General features: G+C 38.1%; 1 protein-coding gene across 1 annotated transcript in view; it reads left to right on the forward strand.

Annotated features, from left to right (window-relative positions):
• Positions 1 to 27,569, forward strand: part of LAMA2 (laminin subunit alpha 2) — a 710,698-nt gene that overhangs the window by 316,207 nt on the left and 366,922 nt on the right. Inside the window, exons 11-12 of the mRNA XM_088840739.1 lie at positions 5,643 to 5,783; positions 8,930 to 9,103. Of these exons, the coding sequence (XP_088696865.1) occupies positions 5,643 to 5,783; positions 8,930 to 9,103 (315 nt within the window). The remainder of the gene's footprint in view (positions 1 to 5,642; positions 5,784 to 8,929; positions 9,104 to 27,569) is intronic.

Consider the following 27,569-nt stretch of genomic DNA (forward strand, 5'->3'; position numbering starts at 1 on the left):
GGAGTATGTCAAGGCTGTATATTGTCTCCCTGTTTATTTAACTTATATGCATAGTACATCATGAGAAATGCCAGACTGGATGAAGAACAAGCTGGAATCAAGATTGCCGGGATAAATATCAATAACTTCAGATATGCAGATGACACTACCCTTACAACAGAAAGTGAAGAGGAACTAAAGAGCCTCTTGATTAAAGTGAAAAAGGAGAGTGCAAAAGCAAGCTTAAAACTCAGCATTCAGAAAACTAAGATCATGGCATCCGGTCCTATCACTTCATGGCAAATAGATGGGGAAACAATGGCAACAGTGAAAGATTTTATTTTCTTGGGCTCCCAAATCACTGCAGATGGTGACTGCAGCCATGAAATTAAAAGACGTTTGCTTCTTCAAAGAAAAGCTATGACCAGCCTAGACAGCATATTAAAAAGCAGAGACATTACTTTGCTGACCGTAAGTCCTTCTAGTCAAAGCTATGGTTTTTTCCAGTAGTCATGTATGGATGTGAAAGTTGGACAATAAAGAAAGCTGAGTGCCGAAGAATTGATGCTTTTGAACTGTGGTGTTGGAGAAGACGCTTGAGAGTCCCTTCGAATGCAAGGAAATCCAAGCATTCCATTCTAAAGGAAATCAGTCCTGAGTATTCATCGGAAGGACTGATGCTGAAACTGAAACTCCAATACTTTGGCCATGTGATGTGGAGAACTGACTCACTGGAACAGATCCTGATGCTTGGAAAGATTGAGGGCAGGAGGAGAAGGGGACGACAGAGAATGAGATGTTTGGATGGCATTATGGAGTGTGTGGACATGATTTTGAACAAGCTCTGCAGGTTGGTAAAGGACAGGGAAACCTGGCATGCTGCAGTCCATAGGGTCGCAAAGAGTCTGACATGACTGACTGACTCAACTGAACCGATATTTACTATATTTAGTATTGACTTAATATTCAACTGTAGTAGAAGTTGAGAATATTCAGAACCAAGGACTTTTCTGTTGAGTGATTCTAACTCAATCGATTAGGAACTACACTCAATAAAGAAAAAATATGGTATAGACTCAGGACTTGGAGAAGGCAATGACACCCCACTCCAGTACTCTTGTCTGGAAAATCCCATGGATGGAGGAGCCTGATAGGCTGCAATCCATGGGGTTGCTAAGAGTTGAACACAACTGAGCGACTTCACTTTCACTTTTTCCTTTCATGCATTGGAGAAGGAAATGGCAACCCACTCCAGTGTTCTTGCCTGGAGAATCCCAGGGACAGGGGAGCCTGGTGGGCTTCCGTCTGTGGGATCACACAGAGTCGGACATGACTGAAGTGACTTAGCAGCAGCAGACTCAGGACTAAAAATGAAGTCTAGAAACTTAAAGTTGTGGTTTCACGCTGGGGTACTATGCAATATTATATAAGGTACATGCAGACTTAGAGCTGATAATTGTTTTGAAGTGAGTTGAAGTGAATTGAGTGTAGGATTCACAGAAGTGAATTAGTGTACAGATTTAGAAGCTGTAGCAGGATCTCAAATATTTTGCCTCAAGATTTGTCACAATAAACAAAGTAAAACTGACAGTTGGTTAACCTGTTTTTATAGGTATAGATATCCTACTATCCTTACCATGTTGTGTTGGTAAAAACCATACTCATTTTGAATGGTTCACTAGAAAGATTCATAACTTTGAAAAATTGTTATAGTCATGGTTTATTAAAGTAAAAAAGGGGATCAGTGGTCCAATGGTTAAGACTCCACACTTTCAATTCAGGGGGAAAAGGTTCAATCCCTGGTTGGGAAACTAAGATCCCAGCTGTGCACAGTGCAGACAAAAAAAAATTAAAAAGATAAAGTGAGAAGGATACAGGTCAAAATCCTGTATCCTTTTGTATGCAACAACAGGTGCATAGGAGAGAATCAAGGAGAGACCAAGCACAAACTTCCAGTTATCTTCTCCCAGTAGAATCATACAGAGAGTGGTTAATTCTCCTAACAACACGGTTTTACAACACATGTGAGTTATTATCAACCAGGAAAACTCATTGAAGTCTTAGTGTTCAAGGTTTGTTCAGTTCAGTTCAGTCACTCAGTCATGTCCGACTCTTTGCGACCCCATGAATCACAGCACGCCAGGCCTCCCTGTCCATCACCAACTCCCGGAGTTCACCCAAACTCATGTCCATCGAGTCAGTGATGCCATCCAGCCATCTCATTCTCTGTCATCCCCATCTCCTCCCGCCCCCAATCCCTCCCAGCATCAGACTCTTTTCCAGTGAGTCAACTCGTCGCATGAGGTGGCCAAAGTATTGGAGTTTCAGCCTCAGCATCAGTCCTTCCAATGAACACCCAGGGTTGATCTCCTTTAGAATGGACTGGTTGGATCTCCTTGCAGTCCAAGGGACTCTCAAGAGTCTTCTCCAGCACCACAGTTCAAAAGCATCAATTCTTCAGCGATCAGCCTTCTTCACAGTCCACCTCTCACATCCATACATGACCACTGGGAAAACCATAGCCTTGACTAGACGGACCTTGGTTGTCAAGGTTTGTATTGGGGGTCACATTAAGTAGATATGGAGTACTCATATGACTGACTTTGTCTACTCAGTCTCAACTACCCCAGGTCAAACTGATACATAATGGCAAGGACCCCAGATAAAACTAGCTTTTTACCATAAATCATATCATTGGCATAAAATATCTCATATGACTGCTGGTTTGGTTATACAAAGGCATTCTTATCAGGCAAGATATTCTAAGGGTTTAGTGGTTATGTGCCAGGAGCTGGTCAAAGGACAGTCTTTTCAATTTAGAATGTACAAGGTTTGAAAACTCTAAGACTATTGAATTAATCCTTTACTACACCTTATGCAACGAGTTGACTCACTGGAAAAGACTGATGCTGGGAAAGGTTGGGGGCGGGAGGAGAAGGGGACGACAGAGAATGAGATGGCTGGATGGCATCACCGACTCGATGGACATGAGTCTGAGTGAACTCCGGGAGTTGGTGATGGACAGGGAGACCTGGTGTGCTGTGATTCATGGTGTCGCAGAGAGTCGTACACGACTGAGCGACTGAACTGAACTGAACTGAACACCTTATGATGTTGAAAATTTTCTTTGTTCTAGTGTCTCATGGATACTTTACTTACTATTGCCAGGTTAAACACCTCAAGTATAGTTGTGTTGATTTATCTCCTACGGAATACCTTTTAATGACTTTTCACCAGTTCCTATGGGATAAGATCCTATCTCTTAAAAGTTTATTACATGAAGTTAGGGGCTCTTGAACCCGGCACCAAATTAAGATCCTAGCGTAAGGGAAATATTCAATATAGCTTTTTAAAGAATAAATACTGAATGAAACTTCTAAGCTTTGAATTATTTCTTACTCCTATTGTTTTTGCTAACAAGATCTCTCTTCTATTCCCTCCATCAGGATGAATTTTTAAACCATGCTCAAAGGCTTAGGTCAAATTCCACTCTTGTCATAAAGCCTCCTCAAAACTTCATAGCAGAAATCAGCCCTTTATCCTCTGTGTTCTTATAATTTATTTCTGATATCTTCTTTTCATGTTCTACCTTGCATTATGTTGATTGTAAATGTATCTTTTTACTCAACTCTAGATGTTGGCTTTTAAAGACAGATCTTGACTCACTCATCTTTATAGTACCTAGAATTTCTACCATAATGTGATGCTTTGGTTTATTAAATTGAATATTGCAATTATTTAATCATTACTTTTCAAGGTCATATTGCTAGGCTAAAATATAACTAACAAAAATGTAAATGTCTGAAAGTTTCTAATTTTAGGCTCAGTATGAATTTCAGGAAAGTGGTATTATAAGCTTTCAAATTAGAGTAAATGAAAGTAAATTAGACCAAGCACATAAGAACACAGTGTACAGAACAGCTGTACTGTGTCCTTAGTGAGATAAGCTAAATTATCATTATTGATATGTTCCATCTTTCCTGCCTGTGTCCTTTTCTGAAGATGCTCTCAGGTTCAGGACTTTGGGGATATATTTGCCATCTTAGGTCTGAAATTAGTTAGATTAGTTTTGTTGACGTCGTGCTGTGATTCATGGGGTCACAAAGAGTCAGACACGACTGAGCGACTGAACTGAACTGATCATCTCAAAATATCTGAAATTTACCTTAGAAATAGCGAGAATACTAGCAGGAATATCAGTGCAATAATTAAATTTATGTGCATATTGGGAGGCTGAAGTTTGACATGTGAAACATATCTAGAGACACTCTAGAAATGGTTGAGGTGGTAAGTAACACATAGAAATTAAGCCCAAAACTTAATTTTAAATATATTATTCTCTTGGATATCAGGAGAATATTTGTTTATTTTTATAAATTTCTCTATTTTTCATGCTGTTGTTCTTCTTTTATCTTTCCCCCTATATTCTCATATTTTTATTTCATAAAAACATGTTTTTATGAAACATCTACTAGGTGTACAGCACTTTTCTGTACATGAAAAATATGACCACCAAAAGATTTATTTAAACTTAATAAAGTTTTATTAAGCTAGTATTCAGTGTTGTACCAGAAACACTTCCAATTTTGGGTATAATAAAAGCAGGCAAGACAGGATTCTACATCTGAACAGATTATGGTATGACAGGAGTGAATGATCTTAGAAGATATAGCAGTACTTTTCTGTGGCTATAACAGAATGACAGAGGTTATGGGAACACATTTGAGAAAGAAGTTAGTTTTCTAAGGAAAAGGAAAATTCAGAATTGAAGTAATAAGAGAATTCAAGGAAGAGGGAAAATGTGGGGCAAATTCATACGTGGTGACTACCATGAATCTATCTCCTGAAAAGCAGGGAACTTTCATATAGAAGACATTAGTCAAGATTAACCATTCTTTAACAGAGATTACTGCCTTCCCAGTTTTTCATCATATAGTCAACTTTCTCCAGCTTGAGTCCCATGTATAAACAAATAATTTTTCAGTATACTGAGTCTAGGATTAATGAAGCTAATCTAGAGAGCAGTCACAGAATGAGAATTATTTTTTCCCCATAATGTTGCTCTATGATTAACTGACTATACCATTGTGTTAAAGGAAACATTGTGAAAATTACCTAGGGAAAACTTTCTTTCTTTCCTACTGTATCTCATCAGGGAAATAGTGTGACTATTTGCCTAGTTTCTCTACTTGTCTCATTCTTAGGCTCGCTTCAAGGATTTGTATTTTTCATGTGTGGTGTGAAAAATATTTTACCATCTGTATAATGTCAATGTTCTATTCTACATCTATGTATATTTTATTTTATCATGTATCATGTGTTCTAAGTGGAAGCAGTTCAACAACACAGAATGATAAACACCGAACCAAATGTCTAAATTATTGCTGGATTTATCATGACAGTTATTCTACTCTGGACAAAATGAAGATCAAATTGTAACTTGGTGCAGTAGATTAGAATCAAACATTATTTCCTATTAGTGTGGTTAGGACAGCATATAGTTGATAAGAAGTTTTTGAGATTTTTAAAAATATGAGTGTACATTAAATAAAGTTGAAAGGTAACATGATGAATATACAGCTTATATTTTTCTTAAGCAGAAATAGCTACAATGTTCTATTTTGAAGGGCACATGTGTTAATAACCTACTTCTCTGTTTACAGGAAAATGTTGAAGGAGGAGACTGTAGTCGCTGCAAATTTGGGTTCTTCAATTTGCAAGAGGATAATCATAAAGGTTGTGATGAGTGCTTCTGTTCAGGAGTTTCAAACAGATGTCAAAGCTCCTACTGGACCTATGGCAACGTAAGCAATAGCCTTTGAATTCTGTGTGCTGCTCCACGGGGCTTCTTGCCATTGTCTTCTGTAAGAAATTCACTTTTTTTTCTTGTAGTGAGCTTCTACTTAAACTTATCCTGGAGAAGTGATGGAATTTTCTTTCAAATACTAGCTGTGTCTCTTTGACCAAAGCCTTTAAGGTTTGGTACCAGTGTGTAAACTGGAACCTCTTATAATAAGTCAATAGTAGCCTTTTCAGTGTCCATGATTAGTATGTGAAGCAATGATGGAATTAATGCCGCTTTTGCCTCAAGGGCAGACAATTCAACAGAGAAGACATCTGATTGTGATAGGAATATTATGAATTGCATTCACCAGCATTTTTGGTATACACATTAAGAGAAATTCCTTTAAGGGCTATATACATAATACCTATTACCTACCAGTCTTTAGTTGTGATTTGATGTTGCCATAGCTCTTTCTTTGTTAAAAGGAGAAACTAAATTTGAATAGTATCTTCATTCTTAATTGATTTGAAAAAGTTCAAGTTTTTACATGTTTAATTGTGGTGATGGTGGCTTAGTCCAACTTTTGTTACTCCATGGACTGTTGTCTGCCAGGGTCCTCTGTCCATGGGAAGAAGAGTGGAGTGGGTTGCCATTTCATTCTCCAAAGAATCTTCCCAACCAGGGATTAAACCTAGGTCTCCTGTATTGCAGGCAGATTCTTTACCACTGAACCATGAGGGAAGCCCTGGGATATTCTTTCTCTACCATAAACATAAACATGTTTCCCTCCTACCTCCTTTGCCTGCCATACACTCATTGATTTGTCATCCCTTCACAGACAGCTGTTTGTCTCCTTATGAAAGAGGACCTTCAGGGAATTTCAAATAGTTTGTATGGCAGCACTTAGTAGTACAAAATACAAGGAAACAGGCTGGAGAAAGGAGAAACCTACAGAGGGAATGAGAAACTAGACATACATGGTTGAGTTTACTAAGAAGTTGAGCTCTTATCCTTGGAGAGTTGTTGAGGTCCTTTAATGGACCGGAACCTGGTGGTCTGGAGTTGACCGATGACAAAGTAAAGGAGAGAGAAAGAGGCTGATATTCCTTGGTTTACGCAGAAAGCCAGTAAAGCCCCTGGCACAGGGCTTGCTCTGTTCACAAAGGCCTCAGCCGCCCTCTCAATGGGGTGAAGGCACAGAGCACCTTCTCGAGAGGGTCTTAGAAGCCCGGGCAGGAAAGTGAACACAGAGAGCCTCTATGCTCCAGGAATTAGCCTGAAAAAGAGAGACAGGGAGAGAGAGAGAGAAACCAAGACACGGGGACCAAAGCTCTGATGGAGCAAAGGTGTTTTATTCAACTTTGTGTAGGTATTTATACTGTCTTACAAGATAGCTATTTTCAGCAGAGATAAAATCAAAACTTGCAAGTTATCAAGGAAACTTGAGGTCATCCATATGAAAGAAAGAGAGTTGTAAATAATCACTTTTACCATATGGTTCATAAAAAGGAAGAGGGTACTTATTACCGTATAGAAAAACTAACGAAGGAAATGCCTGGATTCCTCAGCCCCTGGGAGAGGCTTGCCTTTCCTCTTAATTCCTGAATATCCAGGAATTAATAAGGAACAGAGAATTCCTGACAGATCCAAAGCAGCACACAGGAAGCCTCCTGTTATGCTTCCTGACAGAGAGTAAGTAACTGAAGGATTTTAGCAGGGGGTGTTGTGATTAGAGTTGGACTTTACAAAGATCGCTATTTTAGTAAAACTGAATTCCAAACACTACTGCCTTTCAGCTTTAATCAGCTAACTAATCCTTAATACAGCTATGAAAATTTTCTCTACTTGTGTTGCTTTTAAGTCTGAAATATTATGAGTACTTTCTGATTGTACTCTTCGTACCTAAATGAACCTGTGCATACTTTATCAAGTATGCTTGTGGAACAGATTTTGTAGAACCAACGGCAAATGAACAGCTAGTCTAACTTCACCCTCTAGACTGTTCCATTAATGTACAAAAGTTTTATGGTTAGCAGAGGAGCAGAAGTAGCATTCAGCCTTGTACTTCAGAAACTAGGTTCACTGATATTTGCATTTCAGGAGTTTTTCTGGAAAGAACTTTCTCTGAATCTCACTGGGCTCTCCTCGGAGGTCTGATGAATGATGTTGGGAAGGGAAGAGTAATAGTATGCTTTGCTGCTTTTCTGTCCAATAAACTTTTACTGAATCTCTCTCTTTTGACAAAGGCAGTCCCAGCAGTTCCACAGCTTTAGAAGATACAGAATCAAATGACCTCTCCATGAAGAAATTTTAAAAATATTTCATCCATATGTGATCACCATTACCAATTCTGCTACCCATTACCCACAACGCCAAGCAGCTCACACATAACTAGTGGGTCCCTGGTAGCCACAAACCTCTGTATCCAGTGTTATATCCTGAACTAGATAGGATGGTTTAAATTTAGAATTGTAGCTGTGTGCCACAGGTAGCTGGAGAATAAACATGTCAAAGCAAGTCATCTTTCCCTAATTCCTCCTTAAATGTTCCTTCCTTTTCTGGGCCAAGGATCAACACCAGGAGTTCTTATAGCACTTCTGACCCCATGGAAAGGAATAGGAACAGTATTGGGAGCTGGTATTTTCAACTATCCTGTAGCCTCAAGTTGAAATTTAAATATATGAAAAGGAAAGAACTGGTAAATGAAAATCTACCTTTCATATCTTATCTCTTTTCTTCCTCTTCTTTACAAATGCATATATGATACCTTTTGAAATAATTGTTTCCATAAGAAACAGGAAAGCAATAGTGGAGAGAAAAATGCAAAATTCAAACTTCAAACTATTTGATAATTTATACAAAATTATGTGTGATTTTAAATGACTTTTTAAGATTGTAGTATTTTAAATCATAATTTTTAAAAATCACACTGGATTAATAAAAACAGATTACACTATAATATCATCCAAACTCCTAGAAACATCAAGAAAAAAAAATAATGGTGAGAACATATGAGATGTTTAATGATATACACAACTTTTATATTTTCCTAAGCGTTCCTAGTTTTTGTGTTTTTAATTTTCAAAATATCAACACTACAGAAATAGGAAAGAGAAGTGTCTGGGTTCTTTTCCTAAGTGACAATGATTGTGTGTTTTCTTTAAGATACAAGACATGAGTGGCTGGTATCTGACTGACCTCTCCGGCCATATTCGAGTGACCCCCCAGCTGGACGACTCAGACCCACCTCAGCAGATCAGCATCAGCAGCGTGGAGGCCCGCCGAGCCCTGCCCCAGAACTACTACTGGAGTGCACCAGCACCTTACCTAGGAAACAAGGTGAGTCCATACAGTGCTTGCTTCTTGCTGCATTGCTTCAATTGATCAATAAGGAGAATGGATTTTATATAGTCTTTCTTTAAAGGAGTGAGTGAAGTCACTCAGTCGCGTCCGACTCTTTGCGACCCCATGGACTGTAGCGTACCATGCTCCTCTATCCATGGGAGTTTCCAGGCAAGAGTACTGGAGTGGGTTGCCATTTCCTTCTCCAGAGGATCTTCCCGATCCAGGGATCGAACCTGGGTCTCCCACATTGTAGGCAGGTGCTTCACTGTCTGAGCCACCAGGGAAGTCCTTTAAAGGAAGATGAGATTAAATATATACTGATTGGATTGCTGGAACCAACTGAATCAGATTAAGTTGGACTTTCCCACCCTGCCCCATGGGTGGTTCCATCCCCATGTCACAGTTCTATATAGTTGCTATCCTGTGTCAACACTTTGAAAAAACAAATAAAGCAAAGAAGCCTTTAGATTTTTTTTTTTCCAAAACAGATTGTAGATATTGAAAGAAACTGTGTCATGTTTACTTGAAATAGCTGTTTTTCTAGAGTTGTTTGTGGTGGAATACTTACTGAAGTCTTTCTCATCTGTTTCTATTTCATTTCAAAACGTATTCAGGAGAGCTACTTTCTCTACCTTGCCGGAATGTTAATTGGAAATGAAATTTATTACGTAACTAATTTAATACTTGCCATGAAGCTTATAATAAACACCATATTTCCTGCAGCTCTGGAAGGGAACTACCATAAAAGAAGAGCTAGATTGAAAGCACATGTTTGTTTTCAAGCCCACTGACACACATATAAAAACACACACACAGATAAACAAATGCAGCACTTTCAGAGATGAAGGTGCTTCTTTCTTCCCCTCTGTTGTGAATTAACTCTAACTGGATGGGTTCCTTGGCTTTTATCATTTTATTTTATTTTGCTTAACAATTCATTGGAAACAAAATTTGATATTGAAATGAGAATACTTGCTTAATCTGTGGAACTTAATACCTTGTCATAATTAAATAACCTGATCACACCAGAAATTGTGACAGTCCCAGAAAAATCCTTTAGCAAATTGATGCTATTTAAGACTAGTTTTCAACTATATAGCTTACTTTGGAAAAAATCTTCATGATTAAATAAAAATATTTTAATAATTAGTGGTGTGTGAGCATTAAGACAGAAAATCTTGCTAGTTCATATGAATGGAAACTAGAGGTTTTATATGATTGAAACATAACTTTTGGCCTGTTTCTTATTTTTACAGGCCTCTGAATACCATTATGAAGAATGTGTAAATGAGTAAAACACATTTTTCAATGAATATGTATTTTTTTAAAGAGACAATGTATGGTGCATAAAATTTTCCAGCTGTAATAAAAATCTAATTAAACTGTTATTTAAAAGCCCTTTCCAACAAGAGGTCATTCTATCCTATTCTATTTAGGAATAGAATATTCCTAAATATTCTATTTTTAGAATATTAGAATTTTTAGAATAAATATTCATCCTGAATACCTGACAAGAATAAAATAGCACATAGGACTCGAATGTCTATAGCTTAAAATTGCCAAAAAACAAACAAACAAAAAAACCCAGAAGCTGTCTTTTTTTCCAACTGCTCTGAGGAATTTAGAGAAGAACCACGGATCAAAATTGGATGAGTTTCAGAGGTCTTACTTTTCTTACCACAGTGAAGTTTGCTTATAGGTAGTTTTTTTAAAACAGAATATTCTTTGCCATATTTTCCATCATTTCGGTTTTGCCCATATGCTTTTTCTTTCTGTTGGCTGAAAATCAAACTGACGGAAGGCAAGCAAATGGGACATGAAATAGCATCCGAGCAAAGCGTCTGGACATCCTGTTCGTAGCGTTGCTTCCCAAAGATAACTTTCCTTATCCTGTCTGGACTGCTCCTTGTAACCACCCACAGTGAAGTACTTCATATCCTGCACAGATCATGTTCACATCACAAAGCTGTGTTTGCCTGTGCTTCAGTTTCCATTCAATGAACAAAATGATGGTAACAGAGTGTGCAAATTGTTTGAATATGGAAGACATTTTTTAATGTAATGTGGAAGCCCTACATGGTTTACTGTCAGACATCTCAGTATGAATGAAACAATTTGCTTTAATAACTGAACCATATAAATTTTTGATACTACAATAATACTGCAAGCTCTCACAAATTACCACAGTACATCTTAACTGTCATGTCACATCAGGTAAATTACAGTCATGATGACATGCTTAGCTTGGTTGATATAATATCTTGCTAAGGAAATGGAAAATTATAGGGCCTTGTTTGTAAATCTAGTAAAGTCACTTTTCTAAATAGTTGAGGCTAAATTCTTTCCCAGTAATTGCTGTTGGAATCAGAGCCATTGCCAGAATCTGACAGAAATAGTATGTCAAGAAACTAGTATATCTGCTTAGATACTGAATTTGATTTACATCCATGACCAGGAAGCTCTGGATATATAATCCTTCCTTTGCCTTTTTAATATTAATTTCTAAGATGAAAAAAGTATTTATGAGATGCTATTAGCTTTCCCTAAATATTTGTATAACCAATTTTCAAACATTTTCCGAGTTCCTTGGTGATAAATTCACTTATAACAGATGGGAGATGTGTTGTATATATTTTATTTTAATGAAGGTGCCACATGCCAATCTTCCTATGTTTTGGTAACCTAACCCCAAATAATAAAACCGCTCTCACTTGAGATACACTTTGCTAACATAGAAACCTGCCTGGTCATAATTAAATTCAAGAGCACTAGCCAGTTTAGCAAAGGAATACTTTTCATATTAAGAAACATTTTTATTGACTACAGTCCCTCTTTGGAATAATGAGGAATACATAAGTGGATACAGTTGTGTATGTAGATAGTAGATTAGGCCTGGAAAAGTTAACATATTTTTATACTACTCATTTAAAAAATTTCCATAATCTCGTTGTCTATGGCAAGTTTGTGTGCTGAACCCACAGTGAGGCCAAACAAACTGAAACATCGGAGTTTTGAGCTGAAAAGGACTGGGCAAAGAGAGTGAGGCAGCCCATGATGCTCAAAAGACCCAAACTCCTCAAAGCATTTTTAGAGGCAAAGTGATGGGGGTGGGGGTGGGGGTGTATGTCACATGGTATGTGATCAGCTTGTGCACAGTTCTCTGGTTGGTTGATGGTGAGATAACAGGGCAGTGTTGACATTATCAGTCCTCAGGTTTCAGTAGGGGGCAATGTGCTCATGGTCATCAAGTAGTTAGCTTCTTCAATTTGATGGAGGTTTTAGCATCTGTAAAACAACTCAGGGAATGTACATTAGTTTATTAGTTTACTCTTATCTAAGTGCTTTAGGTAGGAACTAAATATTCTATGGCTGTCATACATAAGGTTTATTTAAATTCTTACCAGTTCTCCTGGACCAACTATTTTTGTCACTACATGTTCAATTCCTTCAATCATTAATTTCTTTTTTTGTTGTTGTTGTTCTGGACTTTATTATTAATTCTTGAGCCAGGCTTTTATGACTCAGGAGGCCTGGGAGACTACAGGTTTTCTAGGAATAAAAGACCAGCAAATGACATGGGGAAGGACTCTGTCCTGAGAAGGTCCCATGGAGTCCCACTGGGTTACAATCTCAACTAAGAGTTAATCCCTCAACAGCAACCTTGAAAATGTTTTTTTTCTCATATATGTGTGAGCATTCAGCACAGTGGTCACAGTCGAGTGTTAATTCCCTGCCCTTTGCATTGTAGACATTCAAAGAAAATTAAGTCAGGCACCCCCAGGGCTCTCGTGAAAGTGCATTCATGTAAGCATGGAACCAGGCATAAATGTAAAGTGCTAGAGCACAGAGTCCTGCTGACTTGCTACAGGACACAGCTATTGAGAAACAGTTTGGGTATTTCAGAGTTGGAATAATTTACTGCTTTAGTAAACTAAGTGCTATTGGAACATTGAAATAGTTATTTCTTTACGGTTACCCTAGTGGTTTGAAAGAGATAGTGCAGCCTCTAAAACCAGTTCTCTTTCTGTTTGTAAAGAGCCCTGAGAATCTGACTTGGCCTATCAACTGTTCCCCATTACCAGTAAGGTTTGCAAATCTGTCTCTGAGTGCTATTAAATTAATCTTGTGTAATTTGGTCTTTATAAAACAATGCTTATTTTCTACAACATGTATACTGTCTTTTTCTGTTTCTAGCTTAGAGGAGCTTTTAAATTGTTTCGTCGTAGTTGCCAAGAATACCTATAGTTTAGTATAAGCTGCATATTATGAGTCAGCTGACAAAATAGCATCTGGTTTTAAAAGTAATCTCTGGTATTTCTTTGCTGTGCTTGCTTGACTTACAGTTCTACCTCTAACATCCCTAATTAAAGCTTTGGATTTGAAGGAGATTGATATTTGAGATTTATATGACAGGGTAGTTCTTGTCAGATGAAAGGAACTTCACAGATATTTTGTGATCAATGGTACATTTTTAACAACAACAACAACAAAATAGTTTTGATTAGATTTCTCACAAATGACTCTTGAGTTGAGATTTAAGTTAGAATTGAAAGATGATTTCCATCTTAGTTAAAAAATTAAAACTTCACTAATAAGCATGAGTTGCTCTCCTTTTCGGAGAAGGCAATGGCAAGCCACTCCAGTACTCTTGCCTAGAAAATCCCATGGATGGAGCAGCCTGGTGGGCTGCAGTCCGTGGGGTCGCTAAGGGTCGGACACGACTGAGCGACTTCACTTTCACTTTTCACTTTCACACATTGGAGAAGGAAATGGCAACCCACTCCAGTGTTCTTGCCTGGAGAATCCCAGGGATGGGGCAGCCTGGTGGGCTTCTGTCTATGGGGTCACACAGAGTCGGACACGACTGAAGTGACGCAGCAGCAGCAGCAGCAGCTCTCCTTTTAGCAACATAATTTGTATTTCTGATTCTTTGCTCTATATCCCTCAGAATTATTCAAAGTAAAGGTCAGACTGTCTCCCTCATCCTTCAGTTCAGTTCAGTTCAGTCGCTCAGTCATGTCCGACTCTTTGCGACCCCTTGAATCACAGCACACCAGGCCTCCCTGTCCATCACCAACTCCCAGAGTTCATTCAAACTCATGTCCATCGAGTCGGTGATGCCATCCAGCCATCTCATTCTCTGTCGTCCCCGTCTCCTCCCACCCCCAATCCCTCCTAGCATCAGACTCTTTTCCAGTGAATCAACTCTTCACATGAGGTGACCAAAGTACTGGAGTTTCAGCTTTAGCATCAGTCCTTCCAATGAACACCCAGGATTGATCTCCTTTAGAATGGACTGGTTGGATCTCCTTGCAGTCCAAGGGACTCTCAAGAGTCTTCTCCAGCACCACAGTTCAAAAGCATCAATTCATCGGCGATCAGCTTTCTTCACAGTCCAACTCTCACATCCATACATGACCACGGGAAAAACCATAGCCTTGACTAGACGGACCTTTGTTGGCAAAGTAATGTCTCTGCTTTTTAATATGCTATCTAAGTTGGTCATAACTTTCCTTCCAAAGAGTAAGCGTCTTTTAATTTCCTGGCTGCAATCAGCATCTGCAGTGATTTTGGAGCCCCCAAAAATAAAGTCTGACACTGTTTCCCCATCTATTTCCCATGAAGTGATGGGACCAGATGCCATGATCTTCATTTTCTGAATGTTGAGCTTCAAGCCAAACTTTTCAGTCTCCTCTTTCACTTTCATCAAGAGGCTTTTGAGTTCCTCTTCACTTTCTGCCATAAGGGTGGTATCATCTGCATATCTGAGGTTATATTTCTGACTTCTTTGCTCTATATCCCTCAGAATTATTCAAAGTAAAGGTCAGACTCTCTCCCTCATCCTTAATGTCCTCCAAATTAAGTCTCAGATTAAATGGATTAATTAAGAATGTATTATATATGTGGAGAATGGCATGGCTATAAAGGTAAATAAGATAAACTGTAATTGAATTTTTATTCCATAAATCACATCATATACAAATGATTTGGCAATAGAATAATACCAGAAGAATATCTATTGTCAAGAATAAACCAAATATATTGTTAGGGGCAAATGTTTATGAAAAAACAAACAAAAATCATAAGAACTCATTTATTACATGTAGTTCTGGTAATGTCTGTTCTGCAAAGTTAGCGCAACTATGAGGACTCACAGTAAAATTTCTAGAATAATAAAAACTAATAAAACTGACTGAGGGGGAAAATGTTAAAAATCATATGAACATCAAAACAATTGAATCAGTAGCCAAAAAATTATTCCCATAAGGAAAACAGTGGTTTTATTTATTTCTGTTTAATTTGTTAAATCAAATTTCGAACCTTAAAACTTTTTTCAATTTTACACAGCTTTACAGAGAACAAAATAATAAGGACTACTCCTCAAGTAATTTTATGTGGCTTAATATCAGGGAGGCATGAAAAAGGAAATTTCTGCCCAAACTCACTCATGAAAATCGATGCAAGTTCCTAACCAAAACATGAATAGTCAGAATCCATAATCTATAAAAATGGTAAAATTAGCTTTTATCATAGGAGTTCAGTGTTGATTTGACAGAAAAAAACAGTATAATTGACAGTATTGATTAGATAAAGGAGAGAAACTGTGTCAATAGATGCAGAAAAAAGTAGATAAAATTTAATGATTCATGATGTTTTAAAAAATGTGTAAACTGAGATTGGAAAGGTGCTTCTTCATTTGATGAAGAATAGCTGCACAAAAATGAATAACCTATCTACTTTATTACAAAATATGGAAAGAATTCTTTAAGATCACAAAGAATTTTCACTCTCACCACTTTTATTTAACATGGTACTAGCAGATTTGGCGGAGGAGGCAATGGCAAGCCACTCCAGTACTCTTGCCTGGAAAATCCCATGGATGGAGGAGCCTGGTAGGCTGCAGTCCGTGGGGTCCCTAAGGGTCGGACATGACTGAGCGACTTCACTTTCACTTTTCACTTTCACACTTTGGAGAAGGAAATGGCAACCCACTCCAGTGTTCTTGCCTGGAGAATCCCAGGGACGGGGGAGCCTGGTGGGCTTCCATCTATGGGGTCACACAGAGTTGGACATGACTGAAGTGACAGCAGAAGCAGCAGCAGATTTGGACAGTACATTAAGATTAAAAAAATAAGTTAAAAGATACAGAAGTTTAAATGGAAGAATGCTTGATATGATTATGAACTCAATAGATAAATTATTAATAGATGAATCCAGAAGGGAACTGTATGCAAAGTTAATATGTAAAAGTCTGTTGACTAAAACATTAGTCACAACCAGAAAGTAGGGAGTTATTTTATTTGGTGGGAATGTTAACGACTCTGACCCCAGAGGCAGCATCTCAGTTGTTCAGTCGATAAGTCACATTCTGCTCTTTGCAACACTAGAACTGGAGCATGCCAGGTTTCCCTGTTCACCATCTCTGAGTTAGCTCAAACTCATGTCCACTGAGTCAGTGATGCCATCCAATCATCTTATCCTCTATTGCCCTGTTTTCCTCCTACCCTCAATCTTTCCCGGCATCAGAGTCTTTTCCAATGAGTTGGTTCTTTGTATCAGGTGGCAAAAGTATTGGAGCTTCAGCTTTAGCAGCAGTCCTTCCAATGAATATTCAGGGTTGATTTCTTTCAGAATTGACTGGTTTGATTTCCTTGCAGTCCAAGGGACTCTTGAATCGTCTCAGCACCACAGTTTAAAAGCATCAGTTCTTTGGCACTCCGCCTGATTTATGGTCCAACTCTCACATCCATGCATGACTACTGGAAAAACCATAGTTTTGACTCTACAGACGTTTGTTGGCAAAGTGATGTCTCTGCTTTTCAACACACTGTCTAGGTTTGTCATAGCTTTTCTTCCAAGAAGTAAGCATCTTTTAATTTCATAGCTGCAGTCATCATCTGCAGTGATTTTGGAGCCCAAGAAAATAAAATATGACACTGTTTCTACTTTTCCCCCAACTATTTGGCATGAAGTGATAGGACTGGATGCCACGATCTTCATTTTTTGAATGTTGAATTTTAAGCCAGCTTTTTCACTCTCCTCTTTCACCTTCATCAAGAGGCTCTTTAGTCTATCTTCACTTTCTGTCATTAGAGTGGAATCATCTGGCTATCTGAGGTTGTTAACAAATCTTCCTGCAATCTGGATTCCAGCTTGTGATTCATCCAGCCTGATATTTCGCATGATGTAATCTGCAAATAAATTAAGTAAGCAGGGTGACAATATACAGCCTTTTCTTACTCCTTTCGCAATTTTGAACCAGTCCATTGTCCTATGTCCAATTCAAACTGTTGCTTTTTGACCTGCATACAGGTTTCTCAGGAGACAGGTAAGGTGGTTTGGTATTCCCATCTCTTGAAGAATTTTCCACAGTTTGTTGTGATCCACACAGTCAAAGGCTTTAGCATTGTCAATTAAGCAGAAGTAGATATTTTTCTGGAATTTTCTTGCTTTTTCTATGATCCAATGGGTGTTTGCAATTTGATCTCTGGTTCCTCTGCCTTTTCTAAATCAGGCTTGAACATCTGGAAGTTCTCAATTCACATACTGTTGAAGCCTAGCTTGAAGGATTTTGAACGTTACCTTGCTAGCATGTGAAATGAACACAGTTGTGCGGTAGTTTGAACATTCTTTGCCATTTTTCTCCTTTGGGATTGGAAAGAAAACTGATCTTTTCCAGTCCTTTGGTCACTGCTGAGTTTTCCAAATTTGCTGGCATACTGAATGCTACACTTTAACATTGTCATATCTTTTAGGATTTGAAATAGTTCAGCTGGAATTCCATGACCACCACTAGGTTTGTTCATAGTAATGTTTCCTATGCCCCACTTGACTTCACACTCCAGGATGTCTGGCTCGAGGCGAGTGACCACACCATTGTGTGGTTATCCAGGTCATTAAGACCTTTTTTGTATAGTTCTTCTATGTATTCTTGCCACCTCTTCTTAAACTGCTGTAGAAGGCCAGAGAGAGGGAGTCAGGCTATATACAACTTTGCAACAAAGAGGGCAGGCTGTCTGAACATCAAAGATTATTGTTAAGTAAGGAAAACCAGATATTAAGCTAAGGAACTTAGCATTCTTCTATGGGAATTTGCAAGCCTCTGGGATCACTGCAGCTATCTGGGACCACTTCCTGTTTCTTGATTGTTTACATCCTTAATTCCTTGTTCAGCATGATGAATGGCAGAGGATAGTTGCTTCTTGCATTCCTCTGAGCTACTTTGCAGTCATTGCAGGGGTGGCAGCATTTGCTGGGTCACAGGTATTGTGTTCCCTTTTGGGAGCCCTCATTTACATTTGGAGGCCCAAAATCACTGATGGCTGTGACATTTCTTGCCCACTGGTATGGCAGGAAATATTTCATTTCAAAAGTCAACTGTGTTTCTATATATCAGCAAAAACCAATTAAAACAACACTTTAAAAATAAGTCCTGGGCTTTCCTGGTAGTCTAGTTGTTAAGGATCTATGTTGCAATGTAGGGGTCACTGGTTTCATCCCTGGTCCAGGAAGATCCTACATTCCACTGGACAACTAAGCCCCTGAACCACAACTATTGAGTCCACATGCAGCAACTACTAAAGCTGGTTACCCTAGAGCCAAGACAAGCCACAACAGTGAGAAGCCTGAGCACCACAACCAGAAAGAAGCCCGTGCTTTCTGCAAGTGGAAAAGGTCCACTCAAAGTAAGGAAGACCCAGTTCAGCTAAAAATAAAGAAAATAAAAATAAATAAATATTAAAAAATAAGTCCTTTACAATAGCAACAAGTAACAAAATACTAAGGATAGACTCTATATAGAAAAGCAAAGAGCTTTTCAAATAATAAAAGGAAATTCTAAAGAAAGAAAGAGATGGGGTTTTAATCAAAACTTACCTGATAAAAAGACTTAGGACTCATTAAAAAAAAGAAATAATGATTGGGACAAAGTGCTATTGGTGTGAAAAAAGATTAGAAATGATCAATAGAGTTTAAAAAATAGCCCAGAAATATCCCATGCATATATGGATACTTGATTATTAAGAAAATAGAAGTTTCAGATCAAAGACAATAGAATAGACCATATAGTAAATGCTATTGATACCACTGAGTATCTAAAAAGAAAAAAAAAATGACCATACCTACATTCCTACTTCATATTATACATAAAAATAAACTCTAGTTGAAACAAAGGCTACAGGTTTCAAAAATCATACTGTAAAGCATGGAATTTTTACTTCTGGCCCTGACTGAACAAATCTTTCTTAGACAACAAGATAATTTGAGAAAAAATGTGAAACAAATTTTTAGACACTTCACAGCAGATGTTTTAGAAACTTTGATCCCTGAGAGAAAAAAAAGAACCAGATAAATTGAGGCTTAACAGCTGTCAAGGTTGTTGCCTGGTTGTTGTTTCCAAGGTAAAGTGCATTGAGAAAGTGAAAAGTGAAAGTGAAGTAGCTCAGTTGTGTCAGACTCTTTGCAACCCCATTGACTGTAGCCTACCAGGCTCCTCCCTCCATGGGATTCTCCAGGCAGGAATACTGGAGTGGGTTGCCATTTCTTTCTCCAGGGGATCTTCCCAACCCAGGGACTGAACCCGGGTCTCAACATTGCAGGCAGACGCTTTAACTTCTGAGCCACCAGGGAAGCCCAAATGCATTGAGGGAAAACCCCAAATAGCATTGTTTGAAAGACTGAGAGATGGAGATGTGAGTTCAGGGAAGACCAGGAAACTAGAATTTGTGGGACAGAATATTAAGGAAGAGGGAGCTGGAGAGAAGTTTAATGAGAGAGAGAAATAGAATCAATCCAGGTATCTGTAAAGATGTAAAGGGAACTTCCACCCTGGCTGTGTTGGATGGGAAAACTTGCCTATCTAAGGATGGTGGAAGAATTACCAAAAAGTAGCAAGAGTAACAATTCCTAGCTCATTTCCCACCACCTAATAACAGCACCATAATACAGAGGACTTCAGGTAAAGTTTATTTAGTATTGTTACCAAAGGGGCTAAATTAGCCCCAGACTACAGGCTGTTCTATGTTCACCTGAACAAATCTTAAAAGCAAACCTTAAAAAAATTATTCCAAAACTGCATGTCAGAATAAAATCCAATAATAATTAATTATAACAAAATTGAGCACCCAACAATGTGACAGCCACCATGTCTGGCATCAAACACAAAATGAGAAGGCATGTAAACCAGCAGGGGCATATGAACCATAATCAGGAGGAAAAGTATCCAGTGGAAACAGACCAAAAATGACAAGGAAATAATGCAAAGTATGTCAGAATCAAATTATTATAAAAGACAAACCAGTGGTAGCGATAAGGAGAAAATCTTAAAAGCATCCAGAGGATAAAAGACGCAGCATGCAAAGAGGAATAAAGACAGAAGCTTCTTGTCAGACATCACAAGGACTGGAATACAGTACAGAGATATGTTAAAGTATTGGGGGGGAAAGAAGCAACAACAACCACAAACAAACAAAAATAATTAATCTAGAATTTTTACAAGGCCAAAATATCTTTGAAAAAGGAAGGCAAGACAAAGGGACATTCCAGAAATAAAGGCTGAGATACTTTTTCACCAACACATCTGTACAAGAAAAAAACTGGTAACTTCTGATAAAAGGAATATAATAGCAGATGGAAAATTGTCCCTACAAAAAGAAATTAAGAATAACAAGACAAGTAAATAATAAAGCTTTTTCCAAGGATTGCCACCTACCACAGGACCTCAGGCTGGTCACCCTTTAGCCTTAAGGAGCATAATGGTTATTGAATAAGCAGCAAAACACGTAGTGAAAATAGAAACTTGGGTACTCTGTATAATTTTTTATTTGAAATCATAAAATGGAAGACCATGCAACCCCCATCCCTTATCACACAAGTAAAGAAAACAAAACTGCCATCAATTTGATAGAGTTTCAATCAAATCTTAGATTTTTGTGATATCCTTTTCAATAACACTTTTATACTCTTGTTTCTTGTGCAGCTCAGTGGAGAATTATAGGGAACCAGTGGAGTACTGGTTCTAATGTACTAGCCCAAGTCCAAGTCCTTGTGAGACTAATCCCATGTGCTGGCCTCTGCCACTTGCAATAGATCAGATCCATCAACTGTTGTTATAGTTTAGTGGAACAGTATTAGACCCTTTCTGAGCCTATCATGGCCAGAGAGTGTTTTATGTACTGAGTTTTTGTATTTAATCCAGTGTATATATAGTGTTTAAGTGTTGATGGGAGTGGGAGAAGCACAAGATGGTGGGAATGGATGGGACACAGATATGTATAAAGGAAGAGGGCCTTCTGTAAGCCAAGGAGAGAGGCCTGGAGCAGCTCCTCCTCTCATAGTCCTCAGAAAAGATCAGACCTACTGACATCTTGATTATGGGTTAGCAAAGGAATATATTGGGCATCCCAGGTGGTGCTAGAGGTAAAGAACCTGCCTGCCAATGCAGGAAACATAAGAGACTTGGGTTCAGTCCCAGAGTTGGGAAGATCAGCTGGAGGAGGGCATGGCAACCCACTCCAGTGTTCTTGCCTGGAGAATCCCATGGACAGAGGAGCCTGGTGGGTTACAGTCCGTAGTCACAAAGTGTTGGACATGACTGAAACAACTTAGCATGCATGCAAAGGAATACTTTATTTCTTCCTTTAATTTTCTATGCATATCTGTGTCCCGTCCTTCCCCACCATTCTACTCTTGACTCAAAGCTATTATCTATGCAAGGGAAACTGGTCAGTTATTTCAGTGTTTTGATCCTTATGCTTTTCACAGATCTAATTCAAATGCTGCATATCTTCCTTATTATTTCTGTAATCTTGGACACATCCCATTATTTAGTTGGCACTTACTTTCAATATCTGCAAATTGAGAATTCTAGCACCTCCTCAGAGTTGTCCAAAGCCCTCAAAAATGCCTTTAGCACACAGAAGCTGTTCAATAAATGCCAGTTGCTTTGAGAACTTCTGTAGTTGTATGGTGCAGCAGTTTATATCAGAGGTAAATCTCTATATCAATAAAGCACATTTGTTAGAGAACATTTTGTCCCTTGCTTATTATTTCTATCTGATTGAGCATCTGGTGGTGGTAAAGACAAGATAGCATTAAAAATAAAAACGGACAATCACAGAGAGTTAACTTTAGAAAGTAAATCAATTATGTGACTTAAACAACAGCTTGTGAAAATGTGAAAAAATTAAGTCAGTTATCTAGCTTTTGGAGAAACGTGCAGTGTCTTGTACTTTATCTTGAAGATACCAAAATAAAGCAAATGAGCATCATGTCACGTCTTTCTAAGCAAATGATGTGATAAGTAACTATGTCTGCCTTACAGAAGTATTTAAAGGGATTTAAGATTTCTGCCCATCAAGAAATGATTAGGGAAGTAAATTTTATTGGCATTATAAGTAGCATCAATACCTTGTGGTTATAGTGTAGCAAGTTAAAATAAGGGCATTAAAGTAGACCCAAACTCAATATGACTGTTGTTTAGGTGCTAAGTCGTGTACTACTCTTTTGCGACCCCATGAACTGCAGATCCCCAGGCTCCTCTGTCCATGGGATTTCCTGCTAGAATGGATTGTCATTTCCTTCTCTAGGCGACCTTCTTGACCCAGGGATCAAACCCGTGTCCCCTGTATTGGCAGGCAGATTCACCACTCAGCCACCAGGGAAGCCTCAATATAATTTACATCCCTATAATAAGGGAAAATTTGGAGACAGTTATTCATACAAGGAGAATGCCATGTGAACATGAAGATAGCCATCTGCAAGCCAAAGAGAGAGATCTGAAACAGATCCTTTTCCCATAGCCTTCAGGAGGAGCCAACTCTGCTCCTTTGGTTTTGGACTTGTATCCTTTAGAGCTGTGAGACGATGAATTTCTGGTTTTTGAGACATGTAGGTTATGGTTTTGTTGTGGCAGCCTTAGTAAACAAATCAAGTAAAGTATCAATTATTTTAAAAATTCAAAGATTTTCATTTTGTTTTAATTTGGTGCAAACAAAAGCCTAATCTCATAGCTAAAGAAATTATAGAAATTGATGACAAAGACCAACAGTTGAACAAAGAAATGGGCAGCACATATGACGAAAAGTTCGTAGAAAAGGAATACAAATGGCTCTTAGGTATAAGAAACAATGTATAACCTGACTCATAATACAACTATACTGAGAAACTGTCATTTACCTTAGAAGAGACAACAAAATGGTAAGATGGATAGCATGCTATTTTAAAAATTGTTTATTTATTTTTGGCTGTGCTGGGTCCTCATTGTTGCACAGGCTTCCTCTAGTTGTGGTAAGCAGCGACTACTCTCTAGTTGCGGTGTGAGGGCTTCTCATTGCCTTGGCTTCTCTTGTTGCAGCGAATAGACTCTAGGGCACGGGGGTTCAGTAGTTGAAATTCCCAGGCTCTAGAGCATAGGCTTAACAATTGAGGTGTGTGGGCTTAGCTGCTCCGTGGCATCTTTCCCAACCAGGGAATGAACCTGTGTGTCTCCTTCACTGGCAGGCAGATTCTTTACTGTTGCGTCACCAGGAAAGCCTGGATAGCACGCTATTTCTGAGATTTTAAAAAGACAAAGATCCTTATAATATTGGTAGTGGGGATATGTATTAATGCAATCTAAGAAAAGTAACTTAGAAATTTTTACCAAAGTTACAAATGCACATGTGTTCATATATTTCTCTTCTGGAAATTTTTCCTATAGGGAGATATAAAATGTGAAATACAAAGTTATTCATTCACAAATGTTTGTGATAAACACAAAAATGTTACTGATAGACTGACTAAATGTATTTTGGTACATACACACAAACACTGTAATAATGTGGAATGATCTGAGGTATATGATTCAGTAGTTAAACCTAGAAATAGAACAGTGTATATGACCACCATTTGTGTTTAAAAAATAGTGGAAAAAAGAATCTGCATGTAATTATAAGGTTGCCTAGCTGTTTAAAGTCATAGACAGCATTTGATTGGAGGTGAACTTGTCTCAGAGACTGTCTGCTGCCCCATTCACGAACATAATATTGTTAAAGTCATAAAATAAGGTATTTTAAGTATATGGCACAAATCAACCCAACATTATGAAGCAGTTCAGTTCAGTCGCTCAGTCGTGTCTGACTCTTTGCAACCCCATGAATCACAGCACGCCATCACCAACTCCCGGAGTTCACTCAAACTCAGGTCCATCGTCAGTGATGCCATCCAGCCATCTCATTCTCTGTCGTCCCCATCTCCTCCCACCCCCAATCCCTCCCAGCATCAGACTCTTTTCCAGTGAGTCAACTCGTCGCATGAGGTGGCCAAAGTATTGGAGTTGAATGGACTGGTTGGATCTCCTTGCAGTCCAAGGGACTCTCAAGAGTCTTCTCCAGCACCACAGCTCAAAGGCATCAATTCTTCGGCGATCAGCTTTCTTTACAGTCCAACTTTCACATCCATACATGACCACGGGAAAAACCATAGCCTTATCCTCCACTTAAAAATAAGTTTTAAAAAGATATGTAAACAATATTTTTGTTTTGCTCTATTATAAACTATTAATTTTCTAGTCTAGACTTCATTGTGAAGATTATTGTTTTGATGAGGATCACTTAAGATGTGCCTCAATTCTCTAAACATTGGTTGTCATGCTTAATTAATCACAAGGATTCCAATAACATTCTTATCTTTCCAGATAGTTTCAGCAAATTCTGTTAATATCAGAGGGGCCTGTTGGGGAAGCATAAAGCTTACATTTCTAGGACTGTGGTCTTCCCATGACTTCCAACAATAGTAGTCGAGTAGACACCCTCTCACCTTATTTTTTCTGAAGTTCTCCCTCTATTACTTGGGTCTGAGATTCCAAGTAGTTAAAATTCAACATTTGCCACATGGAAAAAGGAGCTATGTGATAAGACCCCGATCTGAAATGTGATGAATTATTAAACAGGTAGTTTGTTGGGTGATTGAAAATTACCTGTGAAAGAGTGCTTATCTCCTTGAGGCACGTGGAACACTGACGGAATTGAGCCAATTAGACTGACTGTCTCTTCAATGAGTTGTGACCTCTCAATGGTAATAGCTTATTATGATGATAAATGAACCCATCTCTTCAACTGAAGCCTGAGTACACACTTCAGCAGTTTCCCTGAATCATGAGGCCATTACCTCTCAACTTCAGATCGACAGCAGTGACAGCCCGGGAGCAGACGGCATGCATGACTAGACACAGATGATTGTTTTATGCCTATGAATATATTTACAGCTATTTCCAAAGAAACGGAACCTCCTTGTGCATTGTGTGTTCACACCTGAAATGTTTACCATATGACGTCTCCTTTAACAGGAAGAAGGCTGTATCATTTTGAGATAACTAGGTGTTTTTTTGCTTTTAGTTTTTGTTTGTTGTTTTCAATGTTTAAATTGCCCAGTCTTGCTCTCCTGATGGAGTATAATTTCAGAATAAAAAATAAATTTTTTACAATAAAGATGTTTGTAGTATACAGACAGGTTTTATTTTTAATTAATGTTATTAAATCTCACAATTAGTATTTGATGTGAATTAGGGAAACTACTCAGAGACTTCTTTTATTTGTAGAGAACTTTTGTAAAGATCTTTGTTTTTAAGAATCACACAAGCATAAATACTTTAGTTTTTGTATTCCCATATTAAGGAAATGTCAGAAGTTCTTTTTTTAAGTAGTTACTGAAACTTCATAATCAGTTTCCTAATTCTGCTTATAGTAATATCTCTGGATTGAGGAGAATTAGAGGACAAAGGTTATTTGTTATGTTTATAAAAAAAATACAGTCTTCTAATTCCTGTTAATTATTAGACAGATGTAAGTTGCCAACTTCTGAAATATAAGTCTGAAAAAAACCCTATTAACCAAGCAAAACTAAGTTGATGAAGTTACTGCAATAAGGGAAAACATCAACCACCTTGACAAAGTCCTAATAGTGTCTCAGAAAAAGAAATATCAGAGGAGGATTGTCATTGTTGTTCAGTTGCTAAGTCACGGCCAACTCTTTGTAACCCCATAAACTGTAGCATGCCAGGCTCCTCTGTCCTCTACTATCTCCCAGAGTTTGCTCAAACTCATGTCCATTGAGTCTGTAATGCTATCCTACCATGTCATCCTCTGTCACTCCCTTCTCCCACTCTAAATCTTTCCCAGCATCAGGGTCTTATACAGTAAGTTGGCTCTTTGCATCAGGTGGCCAAAGTACTGGAGCTTCAGCATCAGTCTTTCCAATGAATATTCAAGGTTGATTTCCTTTGGGACTAACTGGTTAGATCTACTCACAATTCAAGGGAGGAGGACACTTGTGGGTTTTAGGGGAAAGGTTGGATGATTTCAAAGCAAATCTTGCATTGCAGGTAATTGGGCAGAATTTGTTCCGTAGCTTTGGATTTGTCACAAGAGTCTTGAAGTGTTGAAGAGTTTGTTGATATTATATGAGTAAGCTAGTTGAGACAGGTAAGGTTTTCTCAGAACTTGTTTGCAGAATTTTTTAAAATAAGAATTGGAAATTATACTCATTCCCAACCTTACCATAGGAATAGGGAATTATGTTGACTTTAGTTCTTACAGACAATAGCTGTGGGACACAGTAAAGTTACTTAGTTTTCTTGTGCCACTGATTCCTCATGTTTAAAGTGGAGATAATACTAGTGCCCATTTCAATAGAATCATTTTGAGGATTTAATACTTTTACAGCACTTAAGATACTGCTTGATAAAAATAAGCGGTCAGGATTAGCTATTATTTTTTCAATTTCTTTTTAATTGAAGGATGATTGCCTTACCATATTGTGTTGGTTTCTGCCATACATCAACATGAATCAGCCATTACTATTATTTTTAATTCCATCTGGGCCTATTTTGAGGTCAGACATAATTCCATTGAAATTTTAGAAAGGCTACCCATGAAGAAAGGGAAGGAAGGAAGGAAAGAAAAAAGGGAAGAAGGAAGGAACAGAGCAGAAAAGAAGAATCTGTTCATATGTATTTCATTTTTAGGGTATTTTATAGGTTAAAAAATAACTATCTATGGGGACCTACTTCTTTTAGCCCAGCTCTATCAAGAAGTAGTTTGGTCTTAGTAAAATACCTTTTTGTTTTCCAGTTTTTTCTGGGGCTGAGTTTGACATGATTATCAGCCTCAGTGTTCCTAAAATAAGTCCTTTATAATGAAATGGAACTGGAACTGAAAGAAGTTTTGGCAGGCCATTGAAGGTCTCCAAGACAGTTTACTGCATTAAGCTTATTTTTACTTATCATCACAGGAAAAAAAAATGAGTAGAGGCATTGTTCTTATAGCAAACAGTTTTAAATTAAGATGTGATTTTAAAAATAAGAGTAAAAATGCTTTATTTTGCTTTTTCTTTCAGAACAAGTATAGAGATAAAATTTGATTATGTGAAGGTCTAATCTTAATTCTGCTCTTGAGAAACTTGAAACTTTACACAGGAAACGACA

This window comes from Moschus berezovskii, chromosome 10, assembly GCF_049115385.1.
Source record: "Moschus berezovskii isolate FMDL1 chromosome 10, NW_MosBer_1.0, whole genome shotgun sequence".
NCBI classification, from domain to species: domain Eukaryota; kingdom Metazoa; phylum Chordata; class Mammalia; order Artiodactyla; family Moschidae; genus Moschus; species Moschus berezovskii.